Raw genomic sequence first — 20,047 nt, forward strand, 5'->3', positions numbered from 1 at the left:
ATAAAATCCAGGCTGAACGAGCCTAGGAAAGAAAGCGTTCCAGTTAATGAAAAACATGTGAGGAGGGGGAATAAAATAGATGGCAGCGTTGAACTTTCACCAGTGGATTTTATTGTCAACTCTGAAACTAACGGCACACGGGAGCAAGCAGGCCCCGCTACACAACATGCTCTGCATGCAGGAACTCTTTTGGAATATAATATACAACTGCTCAAGTGTATAAAATTACAGATAAAGTTGCATATAAAAAGGAAGAATCCACAAACCACAAATACAAAGGACTGTAGACTGTGATTTTTGGCTTTTCATGTTGAATCTGTAAAAGGTGCAGGAAGGGCAGCAATCTTTGGAAATTCTTCAGGTTCATATTGCAGATCAATAAAATAGATATGGGACCAAAACAAGTAGAGTGAGACGAAGAATTTGTGAAGAAAGATAGAGGAGGAAGGGAGGAGTTGAAAGAGGAAGTCATCTCCTGCTAATCGCAACAAACGGTGGGGGGGGGGAAACGGAGTGGGATTTGAGTCATGTAAGTCAGGAGGCACAACGCCAGCGCTGCTCCTCCCTCGTTCATTCTTTTCTTCCTTCACTCCTTTTCTAAGGGAAAAAAACATGGCAGACCCTTCACTTCACCCTCATCATCATTCGCTCTCATTTCCTCATCAACAGTTTCATTTCTTCAACATTTCTCTCTCTCTCTCTCTCGCGCTCGCTTCTCATTACTAAATCTGCAATGTGCGGGCCTCTAATGGAAACCAGAACCTGGGCAGTTCTTATTTAGTCATACTCAACATCTAATTGTAGCAGACCCCTATCTCGCTTTAATACAAGAAACTGATTCCGGTTTAAGTTAAAGCAAAGGCATGATTAGTTAAATACCACAAAATGAAACTCATGACAGCTATGACACTGGCCATATTGTACAATAATACAATTCCGCTGGGATTGTACATTTAGTGGTGGACCTAAACAGACATCTCAGTTGCGAGAGGGGAGGCTGGAGCCGAGAGTTTGTATGCAGCAAAAAATAATGAAAAAATAAAAAATGGTTGTGTCAGTGTCTCCTCTCTTTAGGGGCACTTGAGATCATGTGACGTCTGTCGAATACTTTGGCTAGTATTTCCACACATGCACATCAAACATCTGCAAGGAAGCAAGTGCAAAACAAAATAAAGAAACTCCAAGTGCAAATGTTTTTCCTCTAGTTGTGTGACCATTGCTGAATCATTAAAAAAAAAAAAAAGTCTCTCCTAACCTCCGTTTGGCTACAAATGATTAAAAACAGTCTATTCTTATTGTGCCGTATTTTCTTCCACAGTAGGTCTGTGGCAGCTGGGAAAAAGTGACCGAATAAAAAGGAAAAAGGCACAAGGGAAAGTATGTAAATTGTGAACTAGCTCCACAGGCACTATAGTAACCATTTCACAGGTTGCTGATTATCATCCATGGCAAAATAGCCATAAAGAAATTTTTCCTACCAAAACCCTGCAGAAAAAAATAAAAATAGCGTATCTATCAGTGCGCGTTGCGTCACACCCAGTCCTGCAACGAGCGCTTACAGTGCACCAGAGCCCTGGGGGTCTCTTTATTCTGCAGAGTCCTAAGGATGCCGTAGATGAGAACCAGGATAAACAGGATGAGCACCAGAGGAACCACCACCATGATTAAGAACATAACTTTGGATTCGTTGTCGGCCACCGTCACCAACACGTTCACTTCCCTGTCTTCCTCCTCAACATCTGGGTCGGCACCATCTTTTTCCGGTGCCGTGTCTTTGTCCTTCCCACAGTCCACATCATTGCACTCTTCCTCTCCTCTGTCTGAAGTCTTTGTGGGTTTGTCTTCAGCTTCGGGCTCAATGTCTGCATCTGGCTGAGGCTCAGGGACACCCACACAGCCCATGAAATCTTTGAGGATGGAGCGTGGGTAGCCTTTGTCCGCTACCGTCTTGTGGTTGTCAAACCGCCAGTAATTGGTCCCTTTGTAGAAATAGGTGTACGCTGCATGAGACAAAAAAAAAAAACAAAAAAAAAACGTGCGGTTTGTTTTTATGACTGTTTAATCAGGACTTCGTCATCAAGTTAGATCAACAAAAGACTGCAAAACGTCCATCCATTCATTCATTTTATAGCGCCTATCCTCATTAGGGTGGTGAGGTTAGCTGTACAATATCCCGGCTAACTTTGAATGAACGGCAGGGTATGCCCGGGACTGATCACCAGCCAATCGCAGGGCACATAGAGACAAACAACCGCTCACAATCACAATGGACGATTTTGAGCCAAGTCGCCAAACAATGGCGAGGTGACACTTGAGTCTCCAAGGGAAACGAAAAGCATCATGGGAAAAATATTGACGTCCCTCCTAGCCAATGGAAGAGCAGCTTTATCGCGCCTCACAAACCAAGATACAGGATATTTGCGATTGGTGGACATTGGGGACTGCGAATCCAGCACCCCTCCCCCTCCCCCCTCGTATCCTGAATTTCCTTCGTAATTAGAGAATATTTTTCAAAGGAGGTGTTTCGTAACCTGAATTTTTCATTAGTTGAGATGTTCGTAAGTAGGGCTCTAGCAGCATCTCAAAATAAGTAATATACAGTATATAAAAGCATCTTAGAAGTACTTGATGAATAAGTTTTAGTGTGTTTAATGTTGAAAAATGTCAAAGTGGGTCCTTACGTCCTTCCATTTTTGTAATGACAGACCTCAAAGGAAAAAGTTTGGACAGAGCCGAGTTTTTCAACCAAACAAAGATGTGTTCTTGGAAAGTGGGAGAAAGTCAGAATACTCAGAGAAAACCAAGGCAAGTACATGCATCGAGGACGACAAGAGCTGACCCTTGAACGCAACCTCAGACCTGCTAACCACTATTAAACTGTGCCACCCTAAACCGCAACCTTTCTTGAATTTATCTAATTTGTCTTCAACTCCACACGACAAGAAGGCAAAGAAACACGTCACGGAATAGGGATACTTTACCATTACATCCTACACTTCTAAAACAATCAATACATTGTACTCATGCAGGAATATTCGGCATTAAAATAACCACAAGTGTAAATGTGGTGGAATCATTCGTACTGGCTCCAGATACGCTGGGTGAAATTGGAGCAGTGCTGCCACAAATCTAATTTCCAAAGGGAATGCCTGGACAGCCCTCAAACCAGAAAGCTCATTCTTCTTCTCTTTCGCCCTTCTCATCGCATCAGCCTAACCAATCTTCATTAACATTATAAACTCCACAATTCGACTTCATTTGTGATTCTTTCCCTAATGACACTCTTTCTGGAACTTTTCCTGTCACTGCCACAGAGCAAACCTGTTTCGACTCTCTGAAACTCCCCTCAGTCGTTCACTTTTCGGTAATAATTTACCGCCATCATCACTGAGGAAGGCTCCTTTGGGTGAAGAAGGGATCTTTCCCCATCTGCTGATTGGCTTTGGGAAGTCTCTGTCCGTTTTACGGGTCTCCTCGTTGAATCTCCAGTACCTACACAGATTATCATACAAAAATAATTCAATATAGCCTGCTAAACTGTATGTAGAAGCCAGTATACGCTTTTGAAGGGTTGAAAGGGAATGAGTGTAAAATACCGGTCATCAGAGAAGAAGTAGGTATATCCATTTGGCTCCCACCAGACTGCTGTGTCAATGCCATGAGGTGGAACTCCTTCACCGTATACCCGAATGGGCTGCGGGTATCCTGGCAGGAGATCTGCTTCCCTAAACACCCAGTATTGATCATCTGCATAGACAAAATACATAATATTTACTTTCAAAACAGTGGTCAAACCAAAAGGACCACAGTCTGTTTTTGGTTTCGCACATCTGCTTTAAAGTTCTGAGGTTTGGGTTCAAATCTTAGCTCCTTACACATTACTGCATGTGCTGGGTTGCTTCCACGTTACAAAACACAGGCATGCATGTTAGGTTGATTTAAGATTCTAAATTGTCAATAGGTGTGAAAGTGAGGGTCAATTGCTATTTGTCTGTTGTACAATGTGATCGACTAGTGAGGAATCCAGAGTGTACTCCACTTCTCACCCAACGTCAGCTGGGATATGGTCCGGCTGACACAAATGAGGACAAGCGCTTTGGGGAAAAAAAAAAATGAATGGATGGCTGGACTGATCCACGGATGAAGGGATTGACGAATGGACAGATGGGTAGGGACAATGATGAGAAAAGATGTGGTTACATCAACTAGAGCCACTAATTAAAGGGGAATTCCGGTGGTTTGCATTAACAATGTATCCAATAGGTCATACGATATGTACTCTATTTTGACAATGTGATGTTAAATCCTCTTATTTATTAGTGTTTTGAGAAGATTTTTTTTATCAACAATTACGAATTTTCAGGGACGCCAAAATAGAGTACATATGACATGACCGATTGGAAACATTGTTAATGCAAACCAGTGGATTTCCCCTTTAAATCAAAGATTCACCTTGATCCTGAACAGGATGAATAAAAGAGGTCAAGCACAACCCCTGATTAAAGCAAATGATCAACAAGTTATGTCCCAATACTATTGTTGAGACAATTTCCAGCTTCCATCCGAGTACACAAGCTATTGTTGGACGATTTTAATGAGGTTCTGTTGTTTCTCCTTCCCTTCACTTTTACACTGGGTCCAACGGACACTACTTTAAGCAGAAATGGCAAAGCTGTCCTAATGTGCTTACAAACTAGGACAGACATTTAAAACTGCACTAACTCTCTCACAGCCTGATAATAACGGTGAACGCTGGACACATCACATGTGGAGCAATGGAAAGTGCCCTGATGCAATCCGTGTCCCTCCCACTTTTTGGGTTTTGGACTGAGCAACCGGCAGCTGCCAAGCTGTGCAGCCGTCATGTATGACATCTACTGAACTCGTAAAACATGCATACTGTACATACGGTTGGCGATGCAGTCATAGACGCGTGATGAAATGTCAACTGCTGTTTTTTTCATGCCATGTCGGCAGTGTGGTGAAGAAGTGTTGTGAAAGAAAAAAAAAAATCTTACCTCAATTTTAGGTCAATATTTACAAGTGGTTACAATAAATCATTGTACACGTATGGTAGTCACATAATGTGAGTATATTACGGGTGTCAATTATAGAGCGGGCACTAACTGCCCATGTAGAATTATTCTAAGTTCTTGAGAATTCAGGCTGAGCAAGTGGAAAAATGCTGAATTAACACTATTTTCTTTGAGAATGACCCTTTTAAATCCACACACAGATTTGAATTTCCCTGCCAATATTGTCATTATCAAGAAGCGCTTAAAGAAGCTCCGTTCTGGGTTAGCTCTGATGAAGATTTTGCGGAGGAAGAAAAACATTGGGTGAGTTCTCGAATAGGCTACTAAAGGATAGAAAATGCTCTTAAAAGAGTTAAGTGCATGCTGTGTAAACAGAGAAGGAGATACTGCTGAGAGTGTACCTTTAAAGAAGACAAATTTGCCATCGTGACGTTCATAAGCTGCATCAATGCCGCTAGGAAGACCAACCCAGAAGACAGATATTGGCATGGGATAGTTGTCCAGAACCCGGTTCCTCCGCACGCGCCAAAACCAGCGACCCTGCACACACGACCAAACAATACCTGATCTCATTGGTCACCAACCTTTATCCTGAACCTGCATTGCATTAGGGAAAATGTTCCTCCCTAGGTAAGGAAAGCGGTGAAATGACACTCATTCTACAGTTGATCAGTTGTCTCACTTTGAACACAAACATCTCTCCTCTCAGAAGTGTCACAGTGTCAAAGTCTCCATCGCAGATATCTGGAGCCTGGTTATCCGGCTGCTTAGGGGTCCGGCGAGTAGGCGGAGGAAGGGGCACGTCCTTTCTGATGGGTGGTGTTACTCTGGAATGGGAAGTGGTGGGGATAACGGTGGTGGTGGTGGTTGTTGGGGTGGTGGCCAGTTCGGTCTTGCTGGGGACATGTGGGCTTCCTTCAGTAGGGCTCAAGGTTTCAGGTTCAGCATCAACTGGGGGAGGATGAGTGGTTTTCTCCTCAGGGGGAGAAATGGAGGTGGGTAATGCATGTTCCTGATCACCACCAGAAGTGGGAGGAGCCTCAGTAACACGAGGGGGACCTGGAAGAGTAGGAAAGTGCTCTCTTTAACAAAGAAAGAATCTGCAACCATTTTTTCAACAAATGTATTTCAAGAGGAACGTGTGTTGCATTTAAAACAAGCTTTCATATAACACCCTCTCATTACACAGATTTTCATTTTCCATTTAGCACCTTAGTGCTCACGTAATTGAGTGAATACTTTGGAGGGTGGCGGCGGAAGAGGTTTGGGGGTGGGGGACAGGCACGCTACTTGCTAAGAAAAAAAACCACTAAGAGAATCAGAACAAACAATTCATGGTGTTAGTTACTTAGCTCATTAGTATGCAAAAATATTTCGGAACATTAAATGTTCATAATCGACATCACATTGAAGCTGGCAAATTTTGAAAGAAGAAAACAAAAATTATTAGCATAATTTAAGTGAAGAGAAGTAGTCATTTGTGCGTTTTTGTCTCACTGAAGAACATATGAAAGCAACGTGATATGTGAAAGTGTAAGCCTCTCACCATATATGTGCTGTATTCCCTGGATATCATCCTTGTGCAGCGTGAAGTTGTGCGTATGAATCCACTGGTAGAAAGGAGCCATGATGGCATTGGGATTGTCAGAATGCTCCAGACCTAAAGCATGACCAAGTTCGTGGACCGCAACCAGGAAGAGGTCAACACCTGCAAGGGGGGGGGGGGGGAGTAGGATCAGAATCATGGGCAAATGTGCTGGGAATTTCGGAGACAGAATCAAGATAACACTCTCAGGGAAATCTGTGACGCAGATGCGCTCGGCACACTTTCAGCAGTCGGCCTCACCTACTTGGTTTGAAAATGAAAGCAACCCACTGACCTTGGACGTCTGAACGGTCCAAAGTCCACGGCTCGTCTGCATCAAAGTGTGTATCCCCGCCCATGGCGGGCCCAGGGTAGAAGGCATGGGCCAGTGAGCCCCCCTCGCCGTCAAACAAGGACATGTCACCATGGAAACCAGAAGCAAACAAGAGCAGGATGTCTGCGAGCTGCTCCTGGCTGCTGTTGCCATGTTGAACTGGAAGCTCTTGGAAGGTGAGCGCTGTGGCCCTTTGCCACACATCAAAAGCTCTCCGGATTGCATCGTACGTCTTTTGCGCTCCCAGGGAGCGTGGGATGTGCTGGTCCAATATACTGATGTACAGAAATATGTTTAATGATATACACATTGCACTGAATGGGTTCAATGGGTCAGTGCAGTACAGTTTACCTGTATGTAATGTGGTCCTTGTCCCACCGTTGTCCTGTGAGAGCGTAGCGTCTCCTCCTCACACCATCATCCGTGCCGGCTTTTTTGTCTGGGAGGCCACAACGAGGTCGTCGCATGGCCCTACACAGCACACATACATTGAATGAAAGTCCTTTCATGAATGCATCTTTTTAACCAGTGGAAGTGGTCCAACGCTCACTATGAGTTCAACAAATGAGACTTTACTAATGACACTGAAGAAATCAATTTGGAAAGAAATGAAAAAAAAATGGCACTGTCTGCTACTCAATCAGAGGGAACCACACATTCACACCTATGAACGTTTTAAAGTCTTTAGCTAACCCAACACGTATTTTGGGGAATGTGGGAGGAAGCTACAATAGCATCAGGCAACCAATGCAACCATGGGAAGTACATGTACACTGCACACAGGAGAGCCTGAAGTGAGAATCGACATACAGTAGTGATGAACATGTGTTCCCCATCCCTGCGTGGGTTTCTATGGATATGAAGGTTTCCTGAGATCCCAAACACATGGATGGTAGGTTAATGGACGACTAAATTGCGCACAGCTGTGACTCTTCTTTTCACCTTGTCCCATTAGGGGTCACTAGAGCGCGTCATCTTTTTCCATTTAAGCTCCTGCATCTTCCTCTCTCACACCAACAGCCCTCATTTCTTCCCTGACAACATCCATCAACCTTCTCTTTGGTTTTTCTCTTGCTCTCTTGCCTGGGAGCTCAATCCCCATCACGCTTCTAACCAACATACTCACTCTCTCGGCTCTGGAGATGTCTATACCATCAAAGTCTGATCTCTCAAACTTTGCCTCCAAAACATCTGACCTTGGATGCCTATCTTATGAGACAATTTGTAATTCTTTTTATATATACATATATACACACACATATACATATATATATATATATATATATATATATATATATATATATCATCAAAGTTCCGCATGCAGTATCACAGCTCCTCTTTTGGTATTCTGTCATAGCTTTCTCTAGATTTAAAGACACAATGTAACTCCTTCTGACCTTCTCCATATTTTTCCAATACCTTCCTCAAGGCAAATAATGCATCTGTGGTATTGTTTGGCATGAAACTATATTGTTGCTCGCAAATACCCACTTAAATCCAGAGCCAAGCCTCCATTAATCTTTCCCATAACGTCATTGTGTGGCTCAGCAACTTTATTCCTCTATAGTTTCCACAGCTCTGCACATCACCTTTATTCTTAAAAAGGGGCACTAGCACACCTTTCTTCCACTCCCCTGGCATCCTCTCACTTGCAAGATTTCCATTGAACACGGTCAAAAATTCCACTGCCTTCTCTCCAAAAAGCTTTCATACCAACACGGATATGTTATCAGGACCAACTGCTTTTCCATGCTCTTAATGTCCATCCAACTTCCTCTTACTGGTCTACCACACTTGCCTCATCTACTTTCCTTCTGTCTCACTTTCTTCATTCACCAACTCCTCAAAGAATTCTTTCCATCTACCTGGTACACTACTGACACCAGTCAATACATTTCCATCTCTATCCTTAGTCATCACCATCCAATGCTGTCTAGCCACACTCTAGCCCTACCATAACCTTACAGTCAGCAAACTTGTCTAGATTGCATCATCTGAACAAAATCTAATCCACCTACTGTACGTGCTTCTACCTCCACAGTTGTAGGTCACCCTATGTTCCTGACCATTCTGGAAGAAAGTCTTCACTACAGAGCAATTATCCTTTTTGCAAAGTTTAGTACCATCTGTACTACCAAGTCCTTTCCTGGATAAACTTAAAGGGGAAATCCAGTGCCTTGCATGAACAGTGTCTCAATAGTTCATGTAACATGGGACTTATTTTGACAATGTGATGTTAAATTTTCTCTCATTTAATAGTGATTTGAGAAGATTCTGATTGACAATTACGAATTTTCAGGGGCGCTGTATTTTCACGAGTCAGATGATCTATCTGGGTGTATGTGACGTGTACCGTGCCGTTCCAAACGCTCGATTTCATGGGACAACATTTATGCCCAGTGCTGATTTCTGGCATTTCGATGGTTTGGACATGTCCAGAGGCGAGAGAGTGAGTATATTGGTAGAAGGATGCTGAGGATGGAGCTCCCAGGCAAAAGAGCGAGAGGAAGACCAAAGAGAAGGTTTATGGATGTGGTGAGGGAAGACATGAGGGCAGTTGGGGTTAGAGAGGAAGATGCAGGAGATAGGCTAAGATGGCAAAAGATGACACGCTGTGGCGACCCCTAACGGGACAAGCCGAAAGAAAAAGAAGAAGAAGAAGAAGAAGCTGATTTCTGGCATTTATCCTCAACTGATCAAGAAATAGCGGTATCGGTTAATCGGGAAGACGGAGGAATACTTCCATACAGATTTGAACCTGTGGATGTAATTAATATTGAATATTCGAATGGTTCTTCGGGCGGAATGACGCGGAGTCTGACTACTCGGAGGCCTACGCGCGACATAAATGCGTAAACAAAGATCCCCCGGGAACCCGGGCTGGCAGCCCTGTGATGGTACTTCAGACTGGAATGACGCAGAGTCTGACGAGCGAGCTCCGGCGGTAGGCCTTTAGCCGCCTGGAAGCTCGCTCATGGCCGCCGCCGGAGCTTTTGGCCCGCCTTCGGTAGTGGCGGAGGCCTTTAGCCTAGCTTCAGGGTCCGGGGCTAATGGCCTCCGCGACCTGGAACCTCGGCTAGCCGCCGGAGCTTGCGCATCAGACTCTGTGTCATTCCCGTCCAAAGAACGATCCGCGGCTGCCGGCCCAGAGCTCCCGGGGGCCTTTGTTTACGCACTTATGTTGCGCGTAGGCCTCAGAGTAGTCAAACTCAGAGTCATTCCCCCCGAAGAACCATCTGAATATTCAACATTAATTACAACCACAGGTTCAAATCTGTATGGAAGTATTCCTCTGTCTTCCTGATCAACCGATACCGCTATTTCTTCACCAGATGAGGATAAATCCGAGAAATCAGCGCTGGGCATAATGGTGTCCCATGTAACCCAGCATTTGGAACGGCACGGTACACCCACATATATCATGTGACTCGCGAAAATGGCAGCGCCCCTGAAAATTCGTAATTGTCGATAAAAATCTTCTCGAAACACTATTAAATGAAAGAGGATTTAACATCACATTGTCAAAATAAGGTACATATTACATGAACTATTGGACACACTGTTCATGCAAGGCACTGGATGTCCCCTTTAACCATCTCGCCTTCATCACCATTGTTTCATTCACCAGCATGGCCATCACAATCTGCACCAATCATAATTCTCTCTGTCTCTGTCTGGGATGCTCACAACTACATTGTCTAGTTCCTTCCAGAAGTTCTCTTTCACCTCTTGATCACATCCTTCCTGTGGGCCATAACTACTAATCACATTATACGTTACATGTTTCAGCCAGTTCACTTGATCTCATAGCCCCTTTCACCTTCAAGACATTCTTAGCTCACGCTTCCTTTAAAATCACCCCTACTCCATTGCACTGTCTTGTGCCCCCATAGGGCTGCAATGTCCATAGCTGTGAATGTGATTGGTTGTTTGTTCATATGTGCCCTGCGATTGGCTGGTGGATCGTTTAGGGTGTACCCCACCTGCCGCCCGAGGTCATCTGAGATAGGCGCCAGCATACCCGCAACCCTAGTGAGGATAAATGTTTCAGAAAATGCATGGATGGATGGATGGATGGATGGATTTTACTTAATGAGTTTTCAAATGATTGCCTCATAATCAGAATTTAGATGATTGAAATACTAATTTCATACCCCAACTAAGCACAGTGTCTGTGATGGCTTTAATTTAACAATGTAAAAATGATGGCAGCAAATGCATTATCTTGAATTGCCAATGATATTTCGATTCCACAAGAAAAAGTTTAAAAAAGTGTCATTTCACTGTGATACCAATACATTATAATCCAAGGTCATACAAATACGTGTCAGAAAATGTCTGGACTCAGTTTCTGGCCATTGTTTGGAATGCACAGCTATCAGGACTACACAAGAATAAGGCCCTTACGCGACAGTGGCAGCGTTCGACATTCCGGTCACCTCCAAGCCGTAGAAACGCTGCATGTCACTGATGGCTTGGGACAGGATCTGAGCTGACTGCATAGTGGACATCTGTCTACTTGCCTGAGACAGGTAGCCGAACTGACGAAGCCATGCCTACGAGAGGAAGAGGAGGGGTCATCTTTGTCTGACAACTATGGTGTTGTTATCTTCTGTAAAAGGTAGGAATCAGCAGCAATGTTAATCTGGGAAAGCAGTCATTGCCTAATAACTGGAGAACTATCCGAGAAGGAAAAAGAAAAGCAGATTGAAACCAGATGGCCTCTAATAATATTACCACATTCCTGTGCCTTTTCTGCAGTGACAGCCAAAATAAAGGATGTAAACAGATGTGGAAACACATGAAAACAGTTCAATCAGTTTTGCTTGGACACGTGTGATAATGCCCGTCAAGATGACCTGTGACCGAGTACGTAGTTAGTATAGCGGGATGAACGTTCCTGACTCTCTAAGATGTACATTTTGAGAAGCCCTCACCCAACTCAAAAATGCCAGAGTTTTCTTGACACTGCAGGAGTTAAACTGTGTGCACAGCATGGAGGAAAGACCACATATGCAACACACAACTGTAGATGTGCATTTGGACGGTTAACATCCATCCTGCCATTTTCTGTACCGCTTATGCTCACAACAGTCGCAGGAACACTGGAGCCTATGCCAGCTATCTTCGGGGTGGAGACGGGGTACACCTTGAATTAGTGGCCAGCCAATTGCAGAGCACATATAAACAACCATTCGCACACAGATCGACACCTACGAGCAATTTAGAGTCTCCAATTAATGCATGTTTTTGGGATGTGGGAAGAAACCGGAGTACCCAGAGAAAACCCACACATGCAAACTCCACGCAGGCGGTGCCAGGATTTTAACCCCGCTCCCCGGAACTATGAGGCTGTCGCTCCAACCAGTTGTTCACTGTGCCGACACAGTAAAGCTATTTCTCAATTCAATTCGATTTCTGAATTAACAGCATGTGCAGTGTGATAGAGGGGGCAATCACCTAGCGCTTGGGAATGTGGGTATAATTTTTTTCAAGTGTCTATTGACAGCACAGATGTTTAATTACCTGTCATAAATTGCTCATTTCTGATGTTATTTTAACTGAAAGAACTTTTTTTTTTTTTTAATTGGGGAAAAAATGTATATCCATTGTCTTGCACATTAGTTTCTACTTTTATCATTTGGTTGGCCTTTTACAAATTTAATTCCTCTGACGTAAATGGCCAAACAATGTAAATGTGATTGAGTAAATGTACACACAACCTGATCTTTATTCATGAGAGGAGAAGTATGGCTGCGTTTTAACAGGGTAAGCTTCTAAAATTACTCCTTCATTTTACGTACTGATTATCCTCACTTGGGGAGAGGGTGTGCTGTGGCCTATCCCAGCTATCTTTTTGTGTGAGGCGGGGTATACCCTGAAGTGGTCGCCTGCCAATCGTAGTGCACATACTGCATAACCAAACTATCATTCACACTTCGGGGCAATTTAGTCTTCAATCAAGCGCCCAAGCAAGTTTTGAGGATGTGAGAGCGGAAACCGGAATACAAAGAAAGCCCACAGAGCTGCGGCGAGAACAGGCTACACAGTCTACACAGGCGAAGCCGGATTTGAATCAGGATCTTCAGAAACGTGAGGCGGAGGTGCTAACCAGTCGCCCACTGTTGCGAATTCACAAACTGAATCATTGTTATTTATTTGTAAGCATTTAGAAGTCCATGTGAAATTCATGTATAAATAAAATAATGTGCATATTTTCTCTTCCAGGTACAGGAGTCTAGTTGCCCTGATTCAACCTTCGCGGGGATGCAGTTGTTGGGTTTGTTTTTTTTCCGACCTGCTGTTGTCACAAATGTGCATTTTTCCCCCAGGAAGGTGGATGTATTTTCTCCCCCAGGATAACTTTTTCCAAAAGTACACTGTTAAATGTAAGTCAACTGTTTACCTTGCTTGGAAGGCAGTTTTTGACACTATGTTTGATAAAATTTCAAAACAGAAGAATGACCACAACTTACTTCCACATTGAAGCGCTCCTGCTCCACATCTGCCGTAGTGGTGCCAAGGACCAGAGAGAGTAAGTAGACCGAAGCGATCAGGATTTGAGATCTGGGCTCTTGAGCTGGCATCTTCATGGTCCGCTGAGAAGTGATGGAGGTACAGTCGAACAAAAAGAAAATCTTTCGCCAGCAACGAAAAGATTCCGGCCAAAGTCCAGCTATTTTTCTCGTCCTTCACATTGAGGCACGCAACAAGTGGGCTGTGTCACCTGAAAAACTCAAAATATATTAACGTTCACAGTCAAACTGTAGTAAATTGGTAGAACTTCATAGGCGTGCGTACGATCCAAGTTAAGCACTTCTATTCTGCTCCACAGTGCAGAGCTGACAATGATCTCCCTTCACTCTCTGCAGAACGCTTCCAACGAAAGACCGCGAGGTCAACTTCAAATTCGACTTTCATTGCGACGAAAATAACGCAGCAGTGTACAAAAAAAAAAAAAAAAAGATCGAGGTTTAAAGATAGCGGTCAAAATGTCAGTCACGATTTCTTTTAAACGCGGTGGAAACCTATAAACAAAAAGATTGCTGTAAGGCAGAAAGCAATGTGATTTTAAATAGTTCCGAGGTTGAGAGCCCACCCCGCTCCATAAAAAAAGGGGCATTACTGCGTTGAAGATGAGGCCCACACCGCCCTCTGCTGGTTTCCAAAGAAAATCCAAGTCATTTTTCTACAAAAAGAGCTGGCAAGAGCATTTACTGCAAATTTGTAAAAATCCACAATCCGAAATTTACCCACGTGTCATTTTTTTTTTAAATACTGGTTTTACAATGATAAAGTGAACCTTTTCCTAAAGTATTTCAAACACTAACTGTGACTAAACAATGGTTTGCTAAATCCACCGCTCTCCTTTTCCATAGTCGTCATCATTAGGGTTCACAGGAAATTGGAGCCCATTCCATTAAATCTTCAGCGAGAAGCAGGTGCACCCTGAATTGGGCACCTGTCAATCCCAGGCACTGAGTGATAAATCTGGAATTAATCTAAAATTGACAAACAAAGCACTCTTGATTAAGTGTGATACCCTTTCTTTAAATTATTTGGCATTTAGAAAGACTTCCCCTTGGAGAGGTCAGTTTGCAAAAGATACTGGCATCTTATTCAGCAAAAACACACTGAGCAACACAAAATTGTTTTCCCAAATATAAGATATAAATAGGAAACATCTAATAGTAAAGATGCTAATATTTCTATGCACGTCTAATCAAAATCTGCCCTCTTAAAAACATTGCTGGAAAGAGAATTAGTCCGATGGTTAACTTAGGTCACACTCAAAACTATTTTGCTTCTGTTTGGAATTTGATTTTGAGTGTTGCTTATTGTGAAAATAAGCAAGATACAATGTTTTGATTTTTTTTTTTTTTTTATTGAAATGATCAGAGCTGCTCAGTTTGTGCGATCTTCCTACTGCCAGCTCTTGCCACCGCGATGAGGAGGGTGAGCATGAAGCCCACGGCCCAGACGCCTGCCACAGGGAGCACCACAGCCGTCACTACATCTGTAAGAAAAATCACAAACAGATGCAGCTTGTTTTTCTGAATCACCGTACTACTGCCAAAAATCAGAGGAGCTTACTAATGTAATGTTGGCTTACTAGACACAGGTTTATCAGGCGTTTCGATTCTGATGGGCCCATATGACAAGAGGCCTTGGGCAGGGTCTACTCGCATTGCTTCTCGCTTAGTGATGGATTTGCAGTTCTGTAAATAAAAAAAGCACCATCTTTATTTTAAAAAAAGTAAGATGTGCTTATTGCACCTCATTCACATTTGTGCTTAAATGGTGTACACGTTTGGCATCTGTGATTCATATGTTCGTACAGAAAATTTAGAACCTCAGACCATGCGTAGACACACAATGCAGGATTAGGAAAAGAAATTAAAAAAAACAAACAAAAAAAAACTTGCACAACAACAATGGACTGGAACGGGTCATTTCTAAAAATAACTCAAACCAGGAACTTACTAATGTGTTGGTGGTCCAACATGACAAAAGCCACTTCATCACTTTTAGCTTTGTTCCATTCAAGTGCTTTTGCAGCAAGGTCTATGTAGTACGTTTCTGTCCCCCAATGCAGTATATGGATTACGACAATATCACTCAACAAATAGTAAGTGCGATTGGACCACTTGCATTTTCTAGTTTTTCCCCTTGGCATCAGTCATTCTAATGCCTGCTTTAAAATGTGATGCAAATTCATCTATTCACGTGCTCATACTGCTGCCGGTTCAATTTTGGTAAATTACAGTCACATTGGCTCGTTTTCTGTCACTACCAACGATAATTTAATTTATTTGCGGTGTTATTTATTCCTTACATATTTTAATTTATGCAGTTTGTTCATTTTTAGAAAATTATTTTTGTACAGATGTGTTTTATATCACACTATGGAATTCATCAAAAACAACAAAAATGATAAGGCTCTATGTTTGAAGTATGTATTTAGCAAGCTTCTTATACCAGCTTTTTGAAAATAGGATAAAGCTTCTTAGACGTTACCAACATTTTGGATCAGCCATCTTGTGAGTTAAACATCCCTCATTGGCCAAGACGTGCCAGACTGACGTCCTTTTGCAGGGAACTATGCAGACTGCAAGTGATGGGAACAAGCCCGACATCTAGAATCAGTTCTGATTCACTAACACACGAATGGTGGTGTGAAGAAAATTGGCCCATATGCATGAATCACGAACCTGACAACGATTTTGCATCAATGATCAATTTGTGCACAGAGAACTTTTCTACGCATTTATTAGCGAATGAGGCTCATTGGATGTATTTTTTTTTTTTTTTTTCCCTCTCGGCATAACCCCCTAGCCTAACATAGTACACAGATATGTGGCCACTGAATTCACTAGGATGGCAGTCATGAGCTCACCGGTGTGCAGGATATTCTGTCATCTGGGTCACAGAGCTGGACAGTGCAGTGCAGATAGAACAAGTGCGGCTCCACTGTGAAGCGGAACATGGCAAAGCTGTAGTGAATTGTGGAGCTCTGCCCGTTCAGACCAGACTCTCCCTCACGCAGGCTGTGAAAGGCAACTGTTTCATCGATCACACACCTGGACAGGGAACATGGGCAGAGGAATCAAATATTTATACACACACAGACGGATGTGCGCTCAGCCAAATTTATACAAGCGAATAATTCAATGCAGTGATGTTTGAACCCATTCAAAAGCAGGCTGTGAACCAATCCCTCCGAGGCATTGGGCTGCTGACTCTGTGTGGCCCAGCAGTCGTTTATGCGGAGGAGGAAAAAATCTGCAGGCTCCGTCACGGCCACCTCAACGTATACCTGAATGAATGGGGAAAATACTGAAAGTGAACTGCAGAGTGACACAGGCAGAATCAAGAGCGAAGATAGACAAACTACCTGGTCGCCCAGCTCAACAGTGGGGGCACTGCTGAAAGCTGTTGTGTAGCTATGATCCGTGTACAGCATCATCCGTATGGTTGCCTCAAGCTCATCGACACGCACCATTGCCTCACTGTTTGTGTGAGAAAATCATAACTCAGGGAGGTCATTGTTTGCACAGTTAAACTGTCGGTTAACGTGTCTTTCTGCGTAGACAAGTGTCCCCAACTGTACACTGCTAATTGATCTCAAAAGCACTGGTACCTACAGAACATAGTCTCACACTGGTGATTCACCCGTCTCCACGACAACTAAATCAGCTAAATCCACTGAAGAGGACTGCCAAGTGGCAAAAATCTATGAAGATGAGTGACAACTATACATTTAGTGGAGTACTACATACATCAGTCAGCTGTGATACTCATTCACCTATCCATTTTCTCTCATGCTTGTCATCGATTAAGGCAACAAATTACAGATCGATTTAAAAAAAATTACACACTTCTCAGTTGTAGCGCTCTCAGGTCCAATTACACAACAGCAGAGGTGGATAAGGTTATACAGTTTAAGTAGAACATTTGGAGACTGCACATGGCTCTGAGTGAGAATGGGGAAATAACATGAAAGTCACTTTACCTAGACATTGGTTCGATTGGAAACGGCAGGCTGACTGTTCTGATGAATGGAAAGATGCACGTGAAATCCAGCTTTATGACCGGATCTCTGATAATGTTTCCAATGGCCTGAGGCTCTGATTGAAGACTCAGGGTGTAAGTGACATGAGTAAAGTTTTTCTATGAACAGAAACATGAAAATGATCACATTAGCATGTGTCATCGTATATGACAGCAGTCAGTGTTAAACTTTGCAATGCTGACATACCTCAAGTGACTTGCCTCCACAGCCGATGTATTCATTTTTTGCTATCTTGACCATGTAGTATGGAACGTTGTTGATAACTTCCCTGTATGCTTTGCACGATCTATTGGGCAGGTGCAAGGACGTGACCGGCGTGTTGTAATAAATGAAGAACTCTTCCCGTGCTCTGACTCCCATGTACTTTTTCATGCACAACACTTTGATGTTTGCATCTGCTCAAAAGAAAGTTTTTTTTCCCACCGTCAGGATGAAAAGAACTTCGAATGGACGGCCAGAAGATTCAATAGTAGAGTTGAATCACAAATTCCTTGACAAATGTAATGCTCAGTGTGATTCACTACGAGATAATGGTTTTACAATAACGTTATTGTTGTGGTTGCAAATCAAAGAAAAATAAATAAAATAAATAATTTATAAAGCACATTTGACACACAAGGTAACAATGTAGCTATGAAACTTGGTAGATGTGCCACAACCAAGATGGCAGACGCGCATACGTAGGGCAGCAAGAGGCCAACTCCTTCAATGAGGGTCAAAACAAGTACGTATATACACAGTACACAAGTCTATGATACTAATGCCGAGACCCTGCAAAAATGAAGATGATGGGAGGAGGAAAATAAGATTGCCTTTGTCACAGTGGTCGTCATAAAATCCTTCCAGACACTTGCAAGTACTCTTGTCTTTGGACAGGACACATCTTTCTGGATTGGTGGCGCAAACCTCCACATCGCAAATTCCTGCGCTCATATAACACAGTGGCACAAGATAACACGCCCATTCTACACTTCACTTCCCATTTGTTTAAAATCACCTCTAACTTGGGGGTACAGGAAGCCAAGGAGCAGCAAGAGAAGAGCAGCCAGCTGAAAATTAAACATCTCCATTTAAACAACTAGTCTTGCGTTATTTTTGCGAGTTACCATTTGAGCGAGGCTAGCTGGCCCTCCCAAATGACAAGTAAATTTCCACCCACCTTACAGTTGTTTAAAGTCATTGTTTTTGGTATTTTTTTTTTTGTAAATAAAAAAATATAAAGCCTAGTTTTAAGGATTTAATTGGCGGTCAAACGGAATCGTGAGGTTCTGTTGTCACCGTCTTCATCACCGGACGTCCTGCAATTAAAAACACCTGTGCTCTCTCATGGCGCTAAAAATGACAATTTAGACACACCGTTTGACATTTATATCCCGTCACTGTTTCTTTTTTTTTTTTTTTTTTAATAACCATTAAGGTCCCTTTTATCAAACTTGTTTTGTTCCAGCTACGCTCACAGTAATGGTTTTGATTTTTTAAAAAAGAAAAGAAAAGTAAATCAAGGACAAGCTCTCCCTCCCGATTGAGTAATTTAAATTTTAACCGTTAGGTGCCGCTTTCACGCTCTTTTGGTGCTCAGAGAGAATATTTGAATTATCAAACTGACATTTCCATGCAATAAACTCCTCTGTTTTAAGTAGATGAGAAGTTAAAGCTTTGTCAATGAGATATAATTCCTTTGGAAATAATATTATAATTGGAGTAATAATAGTACTACAGCCTGGTCTCGAGTTTCCCCTTGAAGTTTGGCTTCAAATTCCCTGTTCTGACAGCAATCTTTTTGCATTTTCATTTCATAAGGCTATATAAATGTAGTTGCCAACGTCCCTGAGAGTGCTTTATCATTACCTCACTCTAATTCGACAAATGTTGAAAGTCAATCCAACATTTGTCCACTTTGATTGCCTAAATGTTCTGGAGGTATTCGCCACTTTCAGGTTTCTTTAAAAACCATTGTGTGGCCTCATAAATAATAAGATGGATAATCAAGATATATATATATATTTTTTTTATAAAGATACTGGTAGTTAAAGGTCACGAAAGTATCTGCTTTATCTATATTCGGCTAAGACCACCCCTTTTGTCTGCTTGGTTGCCTTTGTGTAAAAAAACCCAATTTTCACTACTTGTGAGAGCATGCGTTTGTAATGTTGACATCACTGGCTTGTTGGAAAGTTTCACAAGTGACATACAGTAGATCCATCCATCCATTATCTGAGCCGCTTATCCTTACAAGGGTTGTGGGAGTGCAGGAGCCTATCCCAGCGATCATCGGGGAAGAGGCAGGGTACACCCTGAACATGTTGGCATCCAATCACAGGGCACATAGAGACAGACAACAGCCGCACTCGCAATCATACTTCAGGGCAATTTCGAGTGACATAAATGAGCTTGAGAAAAATGACCTGAGGATATCAGCAGGAAAAACATCTGTAATTCTGGAATGTGTGGGTGATGTTAATTCATCTTTCACATGTTTGCTAAGGCACCATAGATCCAATACAACATCCCAAATACTG

At 42.7% G+C, this 20,047-nt stretch overlaps 2 protein-coding genes and 1 long non-coding RNA gene across 4 annotated transcripts; 1 reads left to right on the forward strand and 2 right to left on the reverse strand.

The window, feature by feature from the left end:
* Positions 1-88: 88 nt before the first annotated feature.
* On the reverse strand, positions 89-14,436 carry LOC133502528 (matrix metalloproteinase-15-like). Of its 2 annotated transcripts, XM_061823414.1 has the most exons (10): positions 13,432-14,436; positions 11,363-11,511; positions 7,307-7,426; positions 6,917-7,230; positions 6,583-6,744; positions 5,719-6,095; positions 5,438-5,576; positions 3,597-3,747; positions 3,377-3,492; positions 89-2,000 (listed from the first exon to the last, which is right to left on the reverse strand). In XM_061823414.1, exons 1-10 carry the CDS (start codon positions 13,546-13,548, stop codon positions 1,531-1,533), a joined length of 2,115 nt encoding a protein of 704 aa, XP_061679398.1. In that variant the 5' UTR covers positions 13,549-14,436; the 3' UTR covers positions 89-1,530. The 2 variants fall into 2 exon arrangements, with proteins under 2 accessions (XP_061679398.1, XP_061679399.1); XM_061823415.1 differs by lacking the exons at positions 11,363-11,511; positions 13,432-14,436 and adding an exon at positions 7,766-8,122.
* On the forward strand, positions 12,840-14,976 carry LOC133502540 (uncharacterized). Its single transcript, XR_009795495.1, has 4 exons — positions 12,840-13,059; positions 13,184-13,344; positions 13,413-13,490; positions 14,855-14,976. It is a non-coding gene; the product is annotated as an uncharacterized LOC133502540 (long non-coding RNA).
* On the reverse strand, positions 14,816-18,879 carry zpd (zona pellucida glycoprotein d). Its single transcript, XM_061823422.1, has 10 exons — positions 18,688-18,879; positions 18,526-18,577; positions 18,341-18,451; positions 17,715-17,923; positions 17,469-17,626; positions 16,851-16,965; positions 16,645-16,772; positions 16,353-16,536; positions 15,069-15,174; positions 14,816-14,972 (listed from the first exon to the last, which is right to left on the reverse strand). The coding sequence occupies exons 1-10, from the start codon at positions 18,706-18,708 to the stop codon at positions 14,851-14,853; spliced, it is 1,206 nt and encodes a 401-aa protein (XP_061679406.1). The 5' UTR covers positions 18,709-18,879; the 3' UTR covers positions 14,816-14,850.
* Positions 18,880-20,047: the final 1,168 nt, after the last annotated feature.

Source organism: Syngnathoides biaculeatus, chromosome 6, assembly GCF_019802595.1.
Source record: "Syngnathoides biaculeatus isolate LvHL_M chromosome 6, ASM1980259v1, whole genome shotgun sequence".
Lineage (NCBI taxonomy): Eukaryota > Metazoa > Chordata > Actinopteri > Syngnathiformes > Syngnathidae > Syngnathoides > Syngnathoides biaculeatus.